Raw genomic sequence first — 19,066 nt, forward strand, 5'->3', positions numbered from 1 at the left:
ACCTCACTGATGCGCCTGCGCAGCAAGCCATTCTGGGAAATGTAGTTCCTGCTGCCTCGGGAGGTGCCGAGCGGCGCGCGGCCTGCTGGGAAATGTAGTTCCCGGCTGAGAAGGCCGGGCTAGGACCGCTGAGGCAGGCGCGCGGCGGGCAGGCCTAGAGGGGGCGGGTGCGCGCGGGCCTCCTAGCCGCCCGCCCTGTCGGGAGAGGTCACCGCGGGAGGCCGCCGCAGCGATCGCCGCGAGGTCGGAGCGCCGGGCTGCACCATGGCCTATTGCCGGCAGGAAGGTAGGGCGGCGGGCTGCGCGGAGGCGGCCTATGAGGGCCTGCAGGGGGCCCGCGGTCTGTGCAGTCCCCCGGACCCCGCGACCCCACTGCCGGCGGGAGGACCCGCCTCGGGACCCCCGAGACGGGGCCGCCATCCCCGCGTTGCCGATGGGAAAGTCGAGGCCCGGGGAGGAGCGCGGCTGTCCAAGGTCACCGTGAGGCTCGAACCCGGACCTCGGAGGGACCAGCACGTGGGGGAGCTCGTAAACCAGGCCTGGGGCCAGGGAGATGCGAGCGCGTGGCCCCGGCTCGTAACGGGGAATTTACTGATTTTAATTATTACTGTGGCGCTTACCCCACACCACGTGTTCCGGTTTGCGCCGCCTTGCACTCTCCCGGAAAGTCGCCCCTCGCTTGGCGCTGTGCTGGGGTGGGAGTTCCACCCGCGGGGACGGCCCAGGCCCTGCTCTGGGAGCTGGTGTGGCCTGTCCCTTCCATCTCGCCTAAGTCAGCCCTTGTTCGTCTCTGGAGAGTAAACCGAGACACACAGGTGAATTGGCTAAAGCCACGCTGCAGGCAAGTGTGGAGCTGGGGTTGGAGCCCCGCAGTCTGATTCCAGAGCTGCCCAGGTGCCACTGGTACCCAGTGGACTCCAGGGAGCCCTCGGCTGGGAAGACAACCCCGCAGAAAAGAAAACAAAGTTGGGTTCCACCCACCGTCTCCCTCTCTCTTGTTACCTTTCTCGGAGGCCTCGGAAGGCTCCAGGCTGAGGCCCCGGGGCCTTGGCACACACCACCACAAACCCACACCGAGCTGCCACCCAACCCCTCCAGGCCCCAGAGTCCAGTCTTGTAAAATGGGAAGCTGGTCTTCATTTACTCAGCAGATAGTCCTGAAGCGCCTTCTCTGTGCCAGGTGTCGGGGATGGTGTTCACCTGGGACTGCAAAGCTCCAGAGAGAGTTGGAACCCATCCGGAGATTCCTTATAGTCCAGCTCCCTCAGTTAATTCAGGGAATCTGAAGCCCAGAGAAGGAGATGACTTCCCGAACGGCCATGCTTCAGTTAGGAGAGCAGCTCAACCTAAAATGCTCTGAGCCTTCCCCCCAGTACCCCGTTCTCCGGGAACCCTCCCTCCCTGGGTCAGGAAGCCCTCATGCTCACTGACGTCTCCACTGATACTGAACTCTGCCAGGAGCAGAAGTCCTCTGCCTTCCCCACTGTGCTAGACAGCAGGGCTTTTGTTTGTAATTTCCTTCTTCATTTAGCAAATGTTTTGGAGCCTCTGGGTCTAATGAGGCTGTGACATAAATACAGCCCTCCTTGTCCTTGAAGATTTGTAGGACTCGCAGGTTCTCTGGGAAGCAGAGGCACGTGTTTGTCCACCACCAAACCGTAGATCCTTATCTTTTCCTGGGTCAAAGATCTGTTTCCGTTTGGGGAGGAGAAATGAAAGCACTCACTTTTCGGCCCTCCCTAGTTTTTATCCATGTCACTGCCCCCAGGCCACTAATTTCTTGCCTTTCTGTCCACCGATTCTTTATGCTTCCCGTGGGTCTTTGAGAAAGGATCCCGAACTCCTTCCCCTATAAGGGCTTATGTGATGGAGCCCCTGCCTCACAGGCCTCCTGGGGCCCAGCTGGTCTCTGACCTCCGCTCACTGCGCAGCCACGCCGGCCTCCTCGGTTCCCTTGGCCTGGCACACCTTTCCTCCAGCTCTTCCCCTGGCTGCTCCTCAGCCTTTAGGATTCAGCTCACATGTCACCTCAGAGAGGTCTGTCCTGGCCCTTGGTGTCTTTCACATCCTAAACTCTGAAATTACCTGCTTGATTTTTATCATGTGACTCCCTGTCTTCCTGCACCAAGCTCAGAGCGTGAGATGGGCCACTCCCCCGGCACCGAGCACCTTTATCCTGCCCGCTGTTCTGAGCCTGTGCACGCTGACTTCAGGGCCCCGCCCACCCAGCCTGCAGTTGAAAGGCCTTAGCTTGGCGTTCAAGGTGTTCCCCAGGGTGGACTTGGGCCGCACTGTTCCTGTCTTTTGTTCCTCCTTTTCTAATGCTGAGCCTGCTCTCTCCTGTTCAGTCAACCAACATTTATTGAGCATCTGTGATGTGCCAGCCCCTAAGCACACGGCGGGGGCGCAGGTGGAAGCAGGGGCACCCCTTCTGGGTTGGATATGCTGAGAATTCTGATGTAAAGACCCACACGGGTTCTGGGGGAAGTGAGACCATCCATCCACGGGGTTTTTCTCTAACCTACGTCATGGTGGTAACTGCTCTGTCTTCTCGCCCTCTGCTGGGGCTGGGATCTTCATAGCCTGATCCAGAGTTCACGTTCTCCACTTTTCAGTAAACACTGCTTACCCACTCTGTCTTGGGTGCTGTTCTAGACTCTGGGGATATTGCTTTGAGTGGAACAGACAAATCCTTGCCCCCAAGAGGCTGACATTTCAGTGGGGGAGACAGGTGGTAAATATGTTAGGTGAAAAATAGCACCTTGGAGACAAAGCAGGTTCAGGGTGATGGGGAGCGATGAAGGAAGATGGCATCCGGGCAGGAGGCATGAAGTCAGGTGAGAGGGGCTGAGAGGGTATCTGAGGGATTGTGTGCCCGGAGGACAGGGCAGCCTGTGCAAAGGCCCGGAGGTCGTTGTGTGCACAGCACGGTCAAGTAAAAGCAAGGGGATGCTGGGATGGAGGGAGCCAGCAGTGGGAGATGGGGTCACGGAAGTGAGGGATGCAGGTCTTTCCCGACGTGCTTGAAGGCAGAGTCAACCAGATTGGATGGTGGGCGGGTGAGAGAAAGACAGGCATTCAGGATGGCTGCTCAGAGTAAAACCCCAGAACGGGGGTGTCTTGGTGTCTAACTGCTCGGTCAGTCCTTCTACCCTCAGCCCCACCCTGAAGCCCTGCTTTCAGAGGGTCCTGGGGCCTCCGACCCCCAGTCCTTCCCGGGGTCCGGGTGGGCCCCGCTCGTGTCCTAGCTGACTCCCCTCCCGCGGCTCTTTGGGGCAGCTTTCTCCAGTCACTGAAGCAAGAGCACTGCTCCGTCAGTTTCCCACTTCCGACACTTACTGACATCTCCAGCCTCTGAGTATCTCTCGCAGGTGATTTTATATTTGTCATTTGATGCCATTTAAAAAGTTACTGTGTTTTGTGTGGAATTTCAGATGAGAACAGAAACTCACTTCATCTCCTGTGTTTGAGTCTCTTGATCCTTGCGCTGAGTGTGGAGCCACGGAGGCTGAGCTGGTGGGCGCCTGCAGTCGCACAGTTGTGTGTGGACCCCAGTCCCAGGGCTCCGGGAAGGCGATGGCCCCGGGAGCCCGGTCTCCCAAAGCCGGCCTACACCGCAGGCCCAGGGCGGGGCTTGTGTTCTCCCAACAGATAGTTTTGAGTCCTTGCTATTATTTGTCCATTCAACAAACACGAGTACCATCTGGGTACCAGGGTTGGGGATGCAAAGATGAGTCCCTGCCCAGAAGGCACAGCCAAGTCACCAAGGAGACCTTATTTTCCCATTGCTGTGATATGAATGTGTCCCCTAAAATCCATGTGCTGAAACCCTAACCCCAAGAGTGAATGGTAGTAGGTGGGGCCCTTGAGAGGTGCTTAAGTCAGGGGGGTGGAGCCCTCAAAATGGGATTCATTCCAGGCTTTTTAAAAAGGTTGATTCTCCTATAGGTGAGTCCAGCATCAGGGAATCACAGCTTCCTGAATTTGAGAAAAATATTCTTGTATTCATTTTTAAATTTTTCTTGTATTACTTTTATGTAAATATCTAAGAAACCTGCTGTCAGGTATTTTTGTTCTGTTTCTTTTTGTTTTAAACCTGCTCTTAGGTATGTGGCTAACAGTAGGCTGTGGTCTGCACTGACTCTAAAACCAGACAGATGAATGGGCTGAATTCCAACATGCTTCAGTTTGCCACATTAATTCCATCCGGTAGAGGATGCTGGACTGAACACTGAATTGCCCCTTGCGTGGAGAACATGCTTCTGGGCCAGCGGGGGGGGTCCCTTCAGGTTACTGTCTCCGTGCCCCGTGTGACGGCCACAGGCGTTCAGGACCCATCTCTGACCGAGGCGCCCTCGCTGGGTGACTGGGAAGCCGTCGGCCCTCGCTGGCTAGCAGTGGGGTCCTACCCCGCCCTTTCCTCCTGCCGCCAGTGGTGGTCATTCAGTCCTGATTTGGGACTCTGAGAGGGCATCTGGTGGTTATCCACATCTTTCTGCATATGCTCACATCAACTTTTTTAGGTCATCTTGGAAGTGAAAACCAGCATTTTATATTTTGTTTCTCTAGAGAAATTCCTGAGAAGTGTAACGAGACTTCCAGTCTGGCTGGCTGGCTGGCCCGCTTGTCGGCACTGCCGTGTGGTTCCCGGCCTGGTTGTGCATCAGTCACCCGGGAACCCGTCCGCGGCGTGGACGTGCAGAGAGCTTGATTCTGCTTCTGTTGGGCGAGGCTGGGTCTCTGCCTCACACGGCCCACTGGTGCCTCCTGTACCCAGCCAGGCCTGGACCCCTGGCCTCTGGGCTGGTAACCGGCCTCCCCACTGGGCCGAGCCTGGCTGGGTAAACAAAACTGTCAGAGCTGAGTTGAGAAGTCTGTGTCAGCTTATTTATTCTGCTTAGCATTTAGCACTTTTGCAGACTGCTTTCCCAGGTGCTGACCGCTGGCTGGAATTACCTAGGTCTTCGGGCTCCTGAGCTGGCCCTGGCCGCCTTGTCTGAGATGGTGCTGGGCTGGCAGTCTGGTGCTGGGGCTCGCAATCGTCACTGTCACCCACACGTGTGGGGAGGGGAGAGCACCCAGGTGCCTTCTCTCTGTCCCCTTGGCTGGTGTGTCTCTCTGGTCTTTGCTGTCACCCTGCGCTTTCCCCGAGCCTCTTCCTTAAATGCTCCAGCCCAGTGTGGACCCAAACCTTAGCATCCGCCCCTGTGACCAGAATTTCCTAGATAGAAAGGGCAAACAGAGAAATGTGGGCCAATCCAACAAACGTGGAGCTCTGGGAGACGTTTCTGCAGGCCGCTCAGCCCCCACCAGGCCACTGACGACGGCCCTGTCCTTGGACAGTGCCTGAGGAGCCTGCTGAAGCAAAGTGCTGCCATGGTCCCCGAGTCCCGGGCCAGCGCACGTGGGCACCAGGGCAGCTGAATTTGTCCCTGCCCTTCCCCTGCTGGTCACCCAGGGGCTGGGAAGGAAGCTCCATCGTTCTCGCAGCAGACGGTCCCTAGAGTCCAGGCTTCCTGGCGCCGGGACTGGGTCAGGATCTGTTGTCCGAGACATTTACTCGTGCCCGAGCACGTAGGCGCCCAGGACAGCGCTCTTGTCACTCCTATTGCAGGTGGGGAGTGGGGCTGTGCTGGGGCCATGTGGCTGTGTACAAGGATCTCCACGGCGTGGCCGTGGGAGACAGAGCTGGGTTCAAATTTGGGCCCTGTGTGCTCGAGTTGGTCATCCCCGGAGCCTCAGACCCATGGCGGGAAATGGGGCTCCTGCAGCCTCCTGGCGGGAGTGGCAGGATGGCAGGAATGGGCCAGCCCCATCCGCCGGGACTGTGTGGGCAGCTGAAGGGCATGGGTTTTAGGGAGGCGAGGTCAGGTGAGTGTTGTCAGCTGTAGGGTGTCGGGGGAGAGCCATGGGCCCAACAGGTGAAGTGCTGGCCTCGCTGTTTCCAGCGGGTTGACTTTATTTTTGTTTGTTTGTTGCTTTATTATATATTATTTCGTCTTTACTTTTTTTAATTGAAACGTAGTCGGTTTACAATGTTGTGTTGCTTTTTGGTGTACAACGTAGTTGTACGTATATATATTCCTTTTCATATTCTCTTTTCATCATAGGCCATTACGAGGTATTGAATACAGCTCCCTGTGCTGTCCAGGAGGGCCTGCTGTCTCTCTGGTTTACATACAGCAGTGTGTCTGCAAGTCCCAACTCCCAGTTTATCCCTCCATTCCCCTCTTCCCCCTGGTGACTGTACGTTAGTTTTCTGCGTCTGAGAGTCTGTTTCTGTTTTGTAAATAAGTTCTTTTGTGTCATTTTTTTAGATTCCACATATAAGTGATACCGTATGATATTTGTCTTTCTCTGTTTGACTTACTTCACTCAGTGTGACCATCTCCAGGTCCATCCAGGAGGCCTCCTCGTGTGAGATGCACCTTCAGATGGGGCTTCCATGGCTGCGTGGGTTCAGGGCTGACTCACAGCTCCTGGGTGAAACATTTCTCCCTCTGCTCTCCAAACACTAGGGAAGGATCGAATCATATTTGTGACCAAAGAAGACCATGAAACTCCAAGCAGCGCAGAGCTGGTGGCCGATGACCCCAACGACCCATACGAGGAGCACAGTGAGTGCCGCCCCGGGAGGAGCCCGCCGTCCTGGTCAAGGCTGGGTTTCCGGGACGGCGAGCGCGTCTCCCTCAGAGGTGTGAGGGCTGTGGGCTCTCCAGCCCTCGCTCCCGCACACTTCCCTGGCCCTCAGACCCGAACTTAGGAGCTCCTCCCTTCATCTGCCTCTTTTTCTTCTAAGTATTTGCACTGACAAGCAGGTCGGGTGCTGCCTAGTGACCACGTTCTGGGGGAGTGTCAGTGGATTCCGGCAGTTTCTGGTACAGGTGACAGGCCCCCTGCTGAGTGCAGTTCCAGACTGAACGCTGCCACGTGCCCAGACTCTTGGCAGGCAGGCCCATAAGAGGCGCACCTGACTCCGAGGGGTGAGCTCCCTGCAGGCACCTTGCGTGGAAAGCTCCCTCGAGAGAGAGGGGCCGCTTTCCAGTGGCAGGACTCAGCCCCCTGCTCAGCCCGCAGCTCCTGGAGCGCGGGCACGGCCTTGGCACTGGGAGGCGGCCAGAACCCAGACCAGTGCTGTGCGTGGAGGAAGTCACCGCCGGTGACTTCTCCACACCTGAGCCGGGGATGCAGGTTTGTGCCGGGTTTGAGCCCGACGCAGAGGGAGAGGCAGGCCCACGGGCGAGTTCTGCCGGGCCGCAGTGCGTGGGGCTGCCGTTTCTGCGCCTCCTGACGGCCCGTGAGGACGGCACTGGGTGTTGCTTCTTCTGAAGCCGTAGACAGCATCTCTCATGTTTCCCTGCCCGTCTTCCTGCTCCAGGGCTGATCCTGCCCAACGGGGACATCAACTGGAACTGCCCGTGCCTGGGGGGCATGGCCAGCGGCCCCTGCGGGGAGCAGTTCAAGTCGGCCTTCTCCTGCTTCCACTACAGCACGGAGGACGTGAAGGGCTCGGACTGTGTGGACCAGTTCCGGGCCATGCAGGAGTGCATGCAGAAGTACCCAGACCTCTACCCGCAGGAGGAGGAGGATGAGGAGGAGAAGCCGGCGGCTCCTGCAGAGGAAGCAGCCGCCACTGAGGCCACCGCGACCAAAGAAGAGGAGGGGTCTAGCTAATGAAGGCCCGAGGCTCGGGGTGCCAGCCCTCCTTCTGAGGGACATGAACCTCTTGCGAAATGCCTTTCGGTCACTGTCCAAGAAAGTGTCTTTCCCGCTGCTGTTCCGTGCACTGTGATGTACAAAGTAACTTATTGTGATGATCGGGGTCTTGGCCCCTTGACCTGTACACTGAAAAGATGGGCTTGTATGTGTGTGTGTCTCACATGAACCCCTTTGGAATTCTCTTCTCAGATTATCCTGAATTTTGCCACTTTGAAATAATGTGCTGAATAATCTCAGCAACCAAAAATTATCTGGCAGTGTCTCTTGTGAGTGAGCTGATTTATTCAGACATTGTATCCCTTTTAGTAGATTTTTCTACCCCATTGGGAAGTGAAATAGAAACAAAACATTTTCCTTTAAAAGTGTTGGAGCGGGGCCGCCCCTGCTGGAAGAGGCCGGAGGACCACACGCTGGTGTCTGAGGAAGCACTGTGCTTCGTTTCTGACAGGTCGTGGCTTCCAGTTTGGCCTTGAGCTCCAGGTTTTCTAGTTTGGAAAGCAGAGCTCTGGTCCCTCTGCGCGAACCCCTGTGTAAGTGAAGAAAGGCTGGTTTTTGCTGTTCTTGTTATTCCGAAAGCCCTGGTTTGGGGCCTGCGTGCACCCTGGCTCTGTCTCGGCCTGTTCAGAGGCAATGTTCCTGAGAGGTGGGACCTAATTATTACCGAAGTAGCAGCCCAGAGAGGAAATGGTGTCAAAAGAAAAACATAATTTTTACTTGATTTTGAATGTGTTCTTTGTTTTTACTAATTAAAATTTTTGTTTGATATAAGGAAATATAAATTATGAAAAATTCAATTGAAATTCTTCTTTGAAGATACTGATAGATCAGTGTGAGTCTTAAAATTGTGTTGCAATCTTAGGAAGCAAACAGATGCCTTTGCCCAGACATCGCTGTCAGTGTTACCGGGTTGTATCTGTTGGGAGTGGGTCACAGCACACACTCACGAGGGGGACACCGAGGCTAGAGCACCGGAGGCCCCTTCCACACCAAGAGTGAGGTGTCGGCCCCCCAAAGCCCGAAGGCACAGCTCAGTGTGAGGAGGGGAGTGCTTTTTCAAAGCTTGGGGGCAGGAGACCATGATGCACAGAGGAGCCCTGGGACTTCTTTGAGCCGCATGCAGAGCCCTGCATGTTTAACAAACATACTTTTGCAGAAAACGTTTCGATTAAGGTGTCACTGGTCTGTGACTGTGTCCTGGATTCCCTTCATTCGATGCACCCAGGGAACCTCTGCAGTCTGTGTCCCAGGGACACGGGAAAGCGACCCGTCTGGCCCCTGCCTGTGGGAGGCTACAGTCCAGCCAGGGCTCAGTACTCACTAGAAAGTGGGAGGAACAGTGGGGGTGTGTGCACAATGGCACTGGGGTCTCAGGGCAGACCGTTTTCTTCCAGCCGTGGCCGCCCTCAGAGCGGAGATCTCTAAACTGTCCTTGCCCCAGTCCGCTTGGTGAGACAAAAGACTCCATTCTTTCCCACTTTTGAGGATAAGAAAGCGCCACTGCATGAGTGGCGGAGGTGGGTACAGACTGTGCTTCAGCACCAGGGGGCTGACTGATTCATGGGGCGGGGGGAGCTATTTATTTATTTATTTATATAGTGGAGGCGCTGGGGATGGAACCCCGGGCCTCATGCGTGCTAAGCACGTGCTCCACCCCTGAGCTCTACCCTCCCCTCAGACGATTCAGTTCTAAACTGCCAAGTATCTTTATAAGCTAAAAACCCTTTGTATATCTGAACCACTGTGCTGTACACCAGAAGCACAAGATTGCAAATCAGCTCCACTCAATTAAAAACAACAACAACCTTCAACAGGCTCAAGAGATAAAGAGAGACGCCCGGGTGACCTGGCACAGCGGACGGCAGCTTGAGCGTCACACTGACTTGGAAGTGCCGGCTGCCCGGTATTTGGTGTCTGGTTATTCTGTGATGCAGGCAAGTGCGGCGCCTCAGCCAGGTGCCTCGGTCCTCAGTAAGTTCTGGGCCTACACAGATTTTAACTTAATAGTAACATTTCAGTAACCCGTAACGTCTCAGCACGAGAAACTGGGCCAGATGTAAAAACAAGGTTCCTCACTCACCTGGAAGAACCAAAGAGAAGTCATGCGTGTCTGGACAGTTTCACAGGTAACGTTCAGGATCCCCTGGGGGCCCGGAGTGTGCTTTGGAAAACACCTGTCGTCCGTGTGGTAAGTAGACGGACTTCTCCTTTGTTCACCTGAAAAGTGGAGGAACAGGACTCAGTTCATCAAATTAGGGTGTGAAGAAAAAGAGTCGGGCAGCTATGAGCTGGGACTTGAGTTACTCCACTTGCCTACGCGTGTGAAATGTTCCACAACGAAAAGCAGAAACACACAAGCTAAACCCAGTGTTGAACCCCTTCTAGTGACCTGACGTCAGTGGAGGTTCAGAGCCAGCTCTGCCCTGTCCCACGTGGGGGCCGCATAAGGCTCAGCTGTCATCAGAACCCCCAGCTTAAAATCAAGGCTGATAGGAAAAGCTGTTTAAAAAGACGTTGATCAAGTTGACCTCCCCCTCGTCCTCATTCCTATTCTCTGAGTCTTCCAGAGGTCGCTGATAATTTAGTGTAGACTTCCAATCTACATTTTTCTGATGTTTAAAAAAAATGCTAAAATCCACGTAACATAAAATTTATCATTTTACCCTTTTTCAACTGTACAAATCTGTGCATTCAGCACATTCACCTTGTGCAGCCATCACCACTGTTTATCTCCAGAACGGTTGCGCCTTCCCAAACCGAAACCCTGTCCCCATTAAACACCATCCCCACCCCCTCCCCGTGTCTGATTCTGACTCCTCCAGGGGCTCCCGTGCATGGGAGCATGCGCTGCGTGTCTTCCTCTCACTGGCTTATCTCCTCAAGGTCCATCCATGTTGTCATGTGGACGTGGGTAATTTCCGCCTTTGGCTACTGTGAACGGTGCTGCTGTGGACGTGGCTGCATGCTTTCCAATCTATTTTTAAACACATTTATCTGTCTCTAATATTAAAGTTTTTTAAATGTGACCCAGTAACATGCTAGACAGCCAACATTCTGCAACCAGTTTTTGTCATTCAGTGTTATTTGTGAAGTTTGTGTAGTGCGAGGTCATTTTGAATATCATATGGCATTCTTCCAACATGATGTAAGTTTTATCTTGTTACTTTTTAGATCGTTGTCTATTATTCATTTATTTTTCCTACTGATGGCTTTAGGCACTTTCTACACACGCCTCCTGATGCTGGAGGAGCACCCTAGCATGGGCCCTCTGTGCACAGATCCTCAGCTGTAGAATGTGCGCATTTCTATGTTATTTGATTTCCTTCATTTCCCTCTGAAGTTGCTCTGCCAATTAATACTCCTCCGCCAACAGTAAATGAGAATGTTTTGTTTACCCCTGTCCTTGCCAACCCTTATTATAGTCAGAGCTTAATATTTTGTTTGTTTGTTTTGGTGGAGGGAGGTAATTAGGCTCACTTATTTATTTTGGGGGGAGGCACCGGGGATTGAACCCAGGAGCTTGTGTGTGCCAAGTATGCACTCCACCACTTGAGCTACACTCTCCCCCTCAGAGCTTAATGTTTGTTGCAAATGGCATAAAGCTTGAACAAAATTCCCACCCTCTGACTCCTGGACTGGATCTGTACCACCTCGGATTTTCTAACTACATCGGAGCTCTCAGGCACCTGCCTAAGACCCCGTGCTAGCCTGGAGACCCGCAGTCTAAGTGACTGCAGAAAGGAAACTGATGGCGCAGGGAGAAGCACGACAAAAAACCTCCATCGAAGATGAGTTTGCCAGCGTCAAAACTGAGGCAATCATCAGGTGAAATGCAACAGAATAGCCTCAAATTCCTCTCTAAATAAATATGTCAAGTAGATAAAGGAAGCAGTAATGTACACAAAAGTAAGAAATTTGGTAATAGATAGATAACAAAGCACCAGCAATGAAAGGAAAAAAATAAATAAACTGGACTTCATCAAAATTTAAAACTTTTGTGCATCAATGGATATCAGGTGAAAGGCAATCTACAAAATGGAAGAAAATCTTTGCAAACCATATACCTGATAAGGGTGTAGTATTCAGAATACATGAAGAACTCTTACAACACCCCAATTGAAAAACAGACAAAGGTCTTGAATAGATATTTCTAAGAACAGCTATTAGATATTGAAAATAAATTGGGCAACTTCAGAATAAGTCTAATACAAACCCAAAACAGAGTAGAGCAAAATAATTGGGAGAAACATCCAGAGGCAATTGCTGAGAATTGCTCAGAAAGGAAGACAGACTTTGTCCTCAGGTAGAAGTTGTGCGCAAGGAGAGAAGCCACAGATAAAGTCAAGGACAGCTTCCCACTAAGATCTGGGACAAGACAAGGCTGCCCACTATCACCACTCCTATTCAACATAGTCTTGGAAGTCCTAGACACAGCAATCAGGCAAGAGAGAGAAATACAAGGGATCCAAATTGGAAAAGAAGAGGTAAAAGTGTCACTATATGCCGATGACATGTTACTATATATAGAAAACCCTAAAAGGTCCACACAAAAACTACTAGAACTGATCGAAGAATTCAGCAAGGTAGCAGGTTACAAGATTAACGTTCAAAGATCAGTTGCATTTCTTTACACTAATGATGAATCAACAGAAAAGGAAAGTAAAGAAACAATCCCCTTTAAAATAGCACCCAAAGTAATAAAATATCTGGGAATAAATCTAACCAAGGTGGTGAAAGAATTATACACAGAAAACTATAAACCATTGATGAAGGAAATTAAAGAAGAATTTAAAAAATGGAAAGATATCCCATGCTCCTGGATTGGAAGAATCAATATTGTTAAAATGGTCACACTGCCCAAGGCAATCTACAGATTTAATGCTATCCCTATCAAATTACCCAGGACATATTTCACAGAACTAGAACAAATCATAATAAAATTTATATGGAACCACAAAAGACCTAGAATTGCCAAAGAATTACTGAAGAAAAAGAAAGAGGTTGGAGAACTCTCCCAGACTTCAGACAATACTATAGAGCTACAGTCATCAAGACAGCATGGTATTGGTACAAAAACAGACATATGGACCAATGGAACAGAATAGAGAGCCCAGAAGTGAACCCACAAAGTTTTGGTCAACTAATCTTCGACAAAGGAGGCAAGAATATACAATGGAATAAAGACAGTCTCTTCAGCAAATGGTTCTGGGAAGACTGGACAGTAGCATGTAAATCAATGAAGCTAGAAGATTCCCTTACATCATACACAAAAATAAACTCAAAATGGATCAAAGACTTAAGCATAAGACAAGATACAATAAACCTCCTAGAAGAAAATATAGGCAAAACATTATCTGACATACATCTCAAAAATGTTCTCCTAGGGCAGTCAACCCAAGCAATAGAAATAAAAGCAAGAATAAACAAATGGGACCTAATTAAACTTATAAGCTTCTGCACAGCAAAGGAAACCATAAGTAAAACAAAAAGACAACCTACGGAATGGGAGAAAATTTTTACAAATGAAACCGACAAAAGCTTGATCTCCAGAATATATAAGCAGCTCATACAACTTAATAAGAAAAAAAAAACCAACCCAATCTAAAAATGGGCAAAAAAACCTAAACAAGCAATTCTCCAAGAAATACAAATGATCGATAGGCACATGAAAAAATGCTCAGTATCACTAATTATCAGAGAAATGCAAATCAAAACTATGATGAGGTATCACACCAGCCAGAATGGCCATCATTCAAAAGTCCACAAATGACAAATGCTGGAGAGGCTGCGGAGAAAAGGGGAACCCTCCTACACTGCTGGTGGGAATATGGTTTGGTGCAGCCACTGTGGAAAACAGTATGGAGATTCCTCAAAAGACTAGGAATAGACTTACCATATGACCCAGGAATCCCGCTCCTGGGCATATATCCAGAAGGAACCCTGCTTCAAAATGACACCTGCACCCCAATGTTCATAGCAGCACTATTTACAATAGCCAAGACATGGAAACAGCCTAAATGTCCATCAACAGATGACTGGATAAAGAAGTTTTGTGGTATATTTATACAATGGAATACTACTCAGCCATAAAAACCGACAACATAACGCCATTTGCAGCAACATGGATGCTCCTGGAGAATGTCATTCTAAGTGAAGTAAGCCAGAAAGAAAGAAAAATACCATATGAGATCGCTTATATGTGGAATCTAAAACAAACAAACAAACAAAACAAAACAAAAAAAAAGCATAAATACAGAACAGAAATAGACTCACAGAATACAGACTTGTGGTTGCCAAGGGGGTGGGGGGTGGGAAGAAATAGACTGGGATTTCAAAATTGTAGAATAGATAGACAAGATTATACTGTATAGCACAGGGAAATATATACAAGATCTTATGGTAGCTCACAGAGAAAGGAATGTGACAATGAATATATATATGTTCATGTATAACTGAAAATTTGTGCTCTACACTGGAATTTGACACAACATTGTAAAATGACTATAACTAAATAAAAAATGTTTTAAAAAAAAATAAAGTCAAGGATAAGAAATATCCTTAGTTACCAGGGAAAGAAACTTTGCTGAAAACGAGTTAACAGTAAAAGAAAGAAAAGAAAGAAAGAAAGAAAAAGAGAGAGAGAGAGAGACAGTGGATCTCTCATCAGCAAATGAGACTGCAGAAAACAGACTGAGACTACCTTCAAAAGGCAGAGGGGTCATTGTATTTGGGAGCTCGCAATAGAATCTACATACAATTAAACCGAGGGGTGGAGGTTGGGAAACCCAAGAGTATTTGCAAATATACAAACAACATGAAATCTTACCACTTCAGAGCCTCATTGAAAATTTAAAAACAAACAAAAAAAAATTCTAAAGGAAAAATGTTCACAAGGATACAAATTCACGCGGTCGGAAACAGCTTCTCATCCCGCGGTCCGCCCACCACTCGGCTGCAGTTTGGGGTCGGTGGCAGGTGCAGCGCCAGCCAGCAGCGGTGCCCAGAGTCACGCGGCCCCTCCAGGCTCTCGGCCGCCAGGACGAGGTGTGTGGGGATCTGATAGGCTTCTAGCCATCACATCACCGTTTTCGGTCTCCATGATCATTATTTTAACCAGAACAACTCTACGTACGTTAACATGACTTCCTCGGATTCGGCGTTCCTTTCTGCTCATCACTCCTGCTCCAAGGGAAGCACTGTGCGTGTCTCCCCTCCGCCTCGCGGTGGCGCTCGCACCACACCTCCCCCAGGAGCCTGCAGCCCCTGCGCTCGCCTCCGGCGCACACGCCACCCCGGGCTGTGCAATCCCCAACGGGGAGCTTTGGCTTACTTTTCCAGCCCCCACACACACCCCGCAAGCTCCTCGGAGATGCTGCTGGTTTCCCTTTGGATCCGCAGCACCTGGACCAATTGTTCACTAAAGCCGGTTGATGTAAAAACTGGCCACAAGAATCTTGGGTTGAACAACCTCAACAGGACCATCCATGCTTGTGCTGTCTTTGTGGACGGCAGAACCTTGGGGAACTTTACAGTCTGCACCCCGATCCACAGAGCTTCTGTCTAAACCCAGAGTCCACCCCTCACTAGCTGGGAGCACTCTGGTCTCAGTTAGCCTCCTGGGAAGGCGGATAACACAACCTCCAGCATCGCACGCATGGAGGAATGCTGAGGTAAATACTTGGCAAGGCGTTTAGAAAATGCCTGACACGTGGCACGCTGCAGAAGTGCTTCCATTGGTTACTTTTCACCACCTAACTTTGGCTAGAGGGTGAGCAGCGTGCACTGGGGATTTCTCAGCCAAGAGAGGAAAGGCCAAGCTTCCACCTTTGGACACCCGCAGCATTCTAGCTTCTTTTGTTTTCCAGTTTCCCCAGGGGGTAGCTCTGGGTGTTCCCCACATTCACAACCCGTTCCAGGGAAACAGGGAGACTCCCGACAGGGACTCCTTCTCAATTATCCGGAAGAGGTGCCGCGTGTAACCGTCTGGCTTTTTCTCAGACCTACGGATTAGAGAGAGCGCCTCCACCGCGTCAGTGCTGCCGGCGTTCCTCACCTGCGGCGTCTCCCACGGGAGCCCACTCGCGCCCAAGAGACCCTGTGCCGGTCGGGAGGAGGACCCCACGCCCTCGTCTCCCTCCATTAAAATCTTTAACATGTATCCAGAGTTCTGGGCTACAGGTTAAGAATCACACCCAAGGGGCACCGACTGAATTCACACATTTCACTCAGTCTCTTTAATGTAATCTGTGTGTTAAAGGTTTTTGATCCTTATCATCCCGTGAAAAGTGCTCGTTCTTCCCCCTAGAACCTCTGTGTGAAGTCAGAATGATGAAATAAAGGATTCTAAGTATCTATTAGAGCTCCACCTTTGTCCTACACTCCGCATTTCCAAGGGACGCCAGAGATACCGACAGCCCGTGTCCTTGACAGGATGCTCACCGACCCACCGTCAACACTGCTGAGAGGGACACAGACATTGGGCACAGCTGAGACCGAGTGTCCCTTCTGTGGGAAAAATGAATGCCACATGCCCGAGGAGAAGGATGCTTGTGTTTGTAGCAAGTGTGATGCTTTTGTCTGCCAAACTCTTTTAGGGAATGTATCTTTATATTTCAAAAAACCACGAGACATCTTTGTGTTAAACAAATAAAGCTGAATGCAGGTAACATTCGTCCTTGCTCCGGAAAGTTTACTACCCGGAGGCATTTACATGTGTTTTGTGAAGAAGCAGGAACACGGAAATGGTACTGCGGAGTTGGGAGGTGGGAAACGGGAGCTGTATGGTAAAGACAGTGCTGAATGTAGCTGGAGACCCAAACGTCCGTGTGTGGATGTTCTTACAGCAAAGAACAGGTGGGACTTTTATCAAACGACTGGCCAGTTCTTCTGCCTCTCAGCAGACAGCAGAAGGGAACAGGTCGCCCACACATTCTCATAACAAGTGAATGAAGTGGTCTGTTTCCAGGAAAACCAAGTACTTAAAAACCTATCTTCCAGGTACTGGTGACAGGGCCAAATTCAGCCAATCACGTTCTGCTCGCAGCTGCAGCTGCAGCTGCCCACACATCACCGAGAGGGCGAGGGGGTGCTCCGACACGAATACGGAGGGCTGGACGTCCCCTCAGTCACGGGGCCACCGTCTGAAGGGCGTTCCTTGTAAAGGGTCCACTCACGCCCTGAGAGACACTTAGCGCCCAGGAGCCCAGCCTTCAGGGCTCCTTCGACCCATCATCCAGGCTCCTGGATGTTTGAGACCAGGAAGGGAAGTCTCCGTGACGATGACACCCTTACAGTGCCCCCCCCCTTACCTGGGGTTTTGCTTTCTGCTGTTTTACTTACTACCCCCATCAACTTCAGTCCAAAACTATTAAATGAAAAATTCCAGAAATAAACAACTCATTGGTAAGCTTTAAAGTGTGCGCTGCTCTCAACAGCGTGATGGAAGCTCGCGCCGTGCCGCGCCCTCTTGCCTGGGACGTGAGTCATCCCCGTGTCCAGCGCGCCCGTGCTGGGGCGCTGCCGGCATCACTCAGTCTCCGCTGTCAGATCCCATGCAGGGCTGTGTTCAAAGAACCTCGCTCCACTGAACGGCGGCCCCGAGGTGCAAGAGCTGTGATGCTGGCAGATCAGGCGCCCTCGCCGTGTCCAGTTTATAAACTCAGCTTCGTCATAGGTACATGAGGGCAAGCGGGGCTCAGCACTACCCTCCAGGTGAGGCGGAGGGCATGCATAACTTACTATACGTATACACACATAAATATATATGCACCAAATTTGAAATCTGTGATAATTCAATGACTGGATTAAAACTCTCCTTGGCACATATCCTGAGAAGAAAGTTCTCAGTGAGGGCATCATCACTGGCGATGTGGGGGGAAGGAGCAGTGAGAAGTCCTCTAGAAGATAAAATATTATTGATCAAGAGATCCAACAGGCTTCTCTAAATTATTATGAACTTCCCTTGTTTATCGCATAATATTCAGTGAAACTACAATGAAGAAACTTCTTAGCTCTTGAGGCTTTAATAAATTTAATATAACAAAAGACTTTTTTAAAATATCTGGAATTAAATACTATTTCCTCTCCTCCACGATTATGAGTTAGTAAAGAATAACTCTAAAGTTAACAGGCTGGCTGAGAGAAGATGGTGATTCCAGGTCTACGTCAGATGTCAAGGGAAAAAATTACCCAGTGTGAGGAGATGCCAACTGTAGTCAGATAAACGGGGCCCTGTGGTTACCTGTAACAACATCCCTCTGCCAAGCCACGAAAAACACCGTGTTTTACTTTATCACAAATTTAAATTTGTTCTACTATTTTAGTGTCTCCTTCCACCCTAGAATGTTTTAAAAACCATAAAATGTACCTAAGTTTAAAAGACTACCTCTGTGATAGTGAGAAGGAAGACAGCCATGCTGACATGAAGTAGCCACGAACATTTTACAGGAAAGCAATATCAGTTTCATGTAAATACATGCTAGACATTTTATTTGACATGCTAAAAATCAGATTAATAGATTTTTTTTAGTACTTCAGGTGTATCTCTGAGCTTGAGAATTACCCAAACAGGATACGAGAAATGCTTTAAGTCACAGAAATGAACGTAAGCCTAGGAATTTCTGGATTTTAAAAATAATTTTACTTGTGTGAGTCATTATTCAAGAAGAGTCACTCATCTCAGATGAGAGTCACTAAATAATAATGCTGTGAAAACTGAGAGAAGTTCCACAGCACATCAGAGGTCAATACCAGTGTCCTGGCGATGATTCAGTGGAAGCCGGAATTTAGAGCCTCCTCCACTTCCGCTTCCACTCAGATTTTCCAGATCTGAAAAATCAAGAGACCCTTGCCAGCTGGGTCTCTGCCGTGAATCAGTGTGTTTGAGTTGAGGCTACCACCACAAGTCACTACATGAAAAAACGCCTTTAGCTCCGCCCTCCCTAGACCAGTAATTTTGCTGCTGCATCTGAAGTCTGTTGGTACCTGTCATGTCATCGGGAAAGAGGGAGTCCCCAAAGTAAAAGGAAAATACTTTTTTCATTCTCAGAAAATGGTAAACAAGCAACACCTGGATGAAAACTTTTGTGTGTGTGGTTCTCAATGTCCATGACAAACGAGCCTGGGCTGTTCCTCAGGTGCCCATCATGGAAAACTGTCCAAGTTTCCTCACATTGGCCCCAAACTGATGGGGCTGGGTATAAAATACAGCGAAGTCTCAAAGCCATGCAACGCTGTATGTGAATGAAAACACATTTAAAAATGTATTTCTTTCCCAAGATTGTTTTGGAAATATTTGGTATATATACAATGAAATACTATTCAGCCATAAAAAGAATGAAATCCCGCCATT

General features: G+C 50.0%; 1 protein-coding gene across 1 annotated transcript; it reads left to right on the top strand.

Moving 5' to 3' along the window:
- The first annotated feature begins 80 nt into the window (after nt 1-80).
- On the top strand, nt 81-8,498 carry CHCHD4 (coiled-coil-helix-coiled-coil-helix domain containing 4). The gene is made up of 3 exons (XM_032458738.1): nt 81-286; nt 6,519-6,617; nt 7,379-8,498. The coding sequence occupies exons 1-3, from the start codon at nt 265-267 to the stop codon at nt 7,672-7,674; spliced, it is 417 nt and encodes a 138-aa protein (XP_032314629.1). The 5' UTR covers nt 81-264; the 3' UTR covers nt 7,675-8,498.
- The last annotated feature ends 10,568 nt before the right edge of the window (nt 8,499-19,066 follow it).

Source organism: Camelus ferus, chromosome 17, assembly GCF_009834535.1.
Source record: "Camelus ferus isolate YT-003-E chromosome 17, BCGSAC_Cfer_1.0, whole genome shotgun sequence".
Classification (NCBI taxonomy): Eukaryota; Metazoa; Chordata; class Mammalia; order Artiodactyla; family Camelidae; genus Camelus; species Camelus ferus.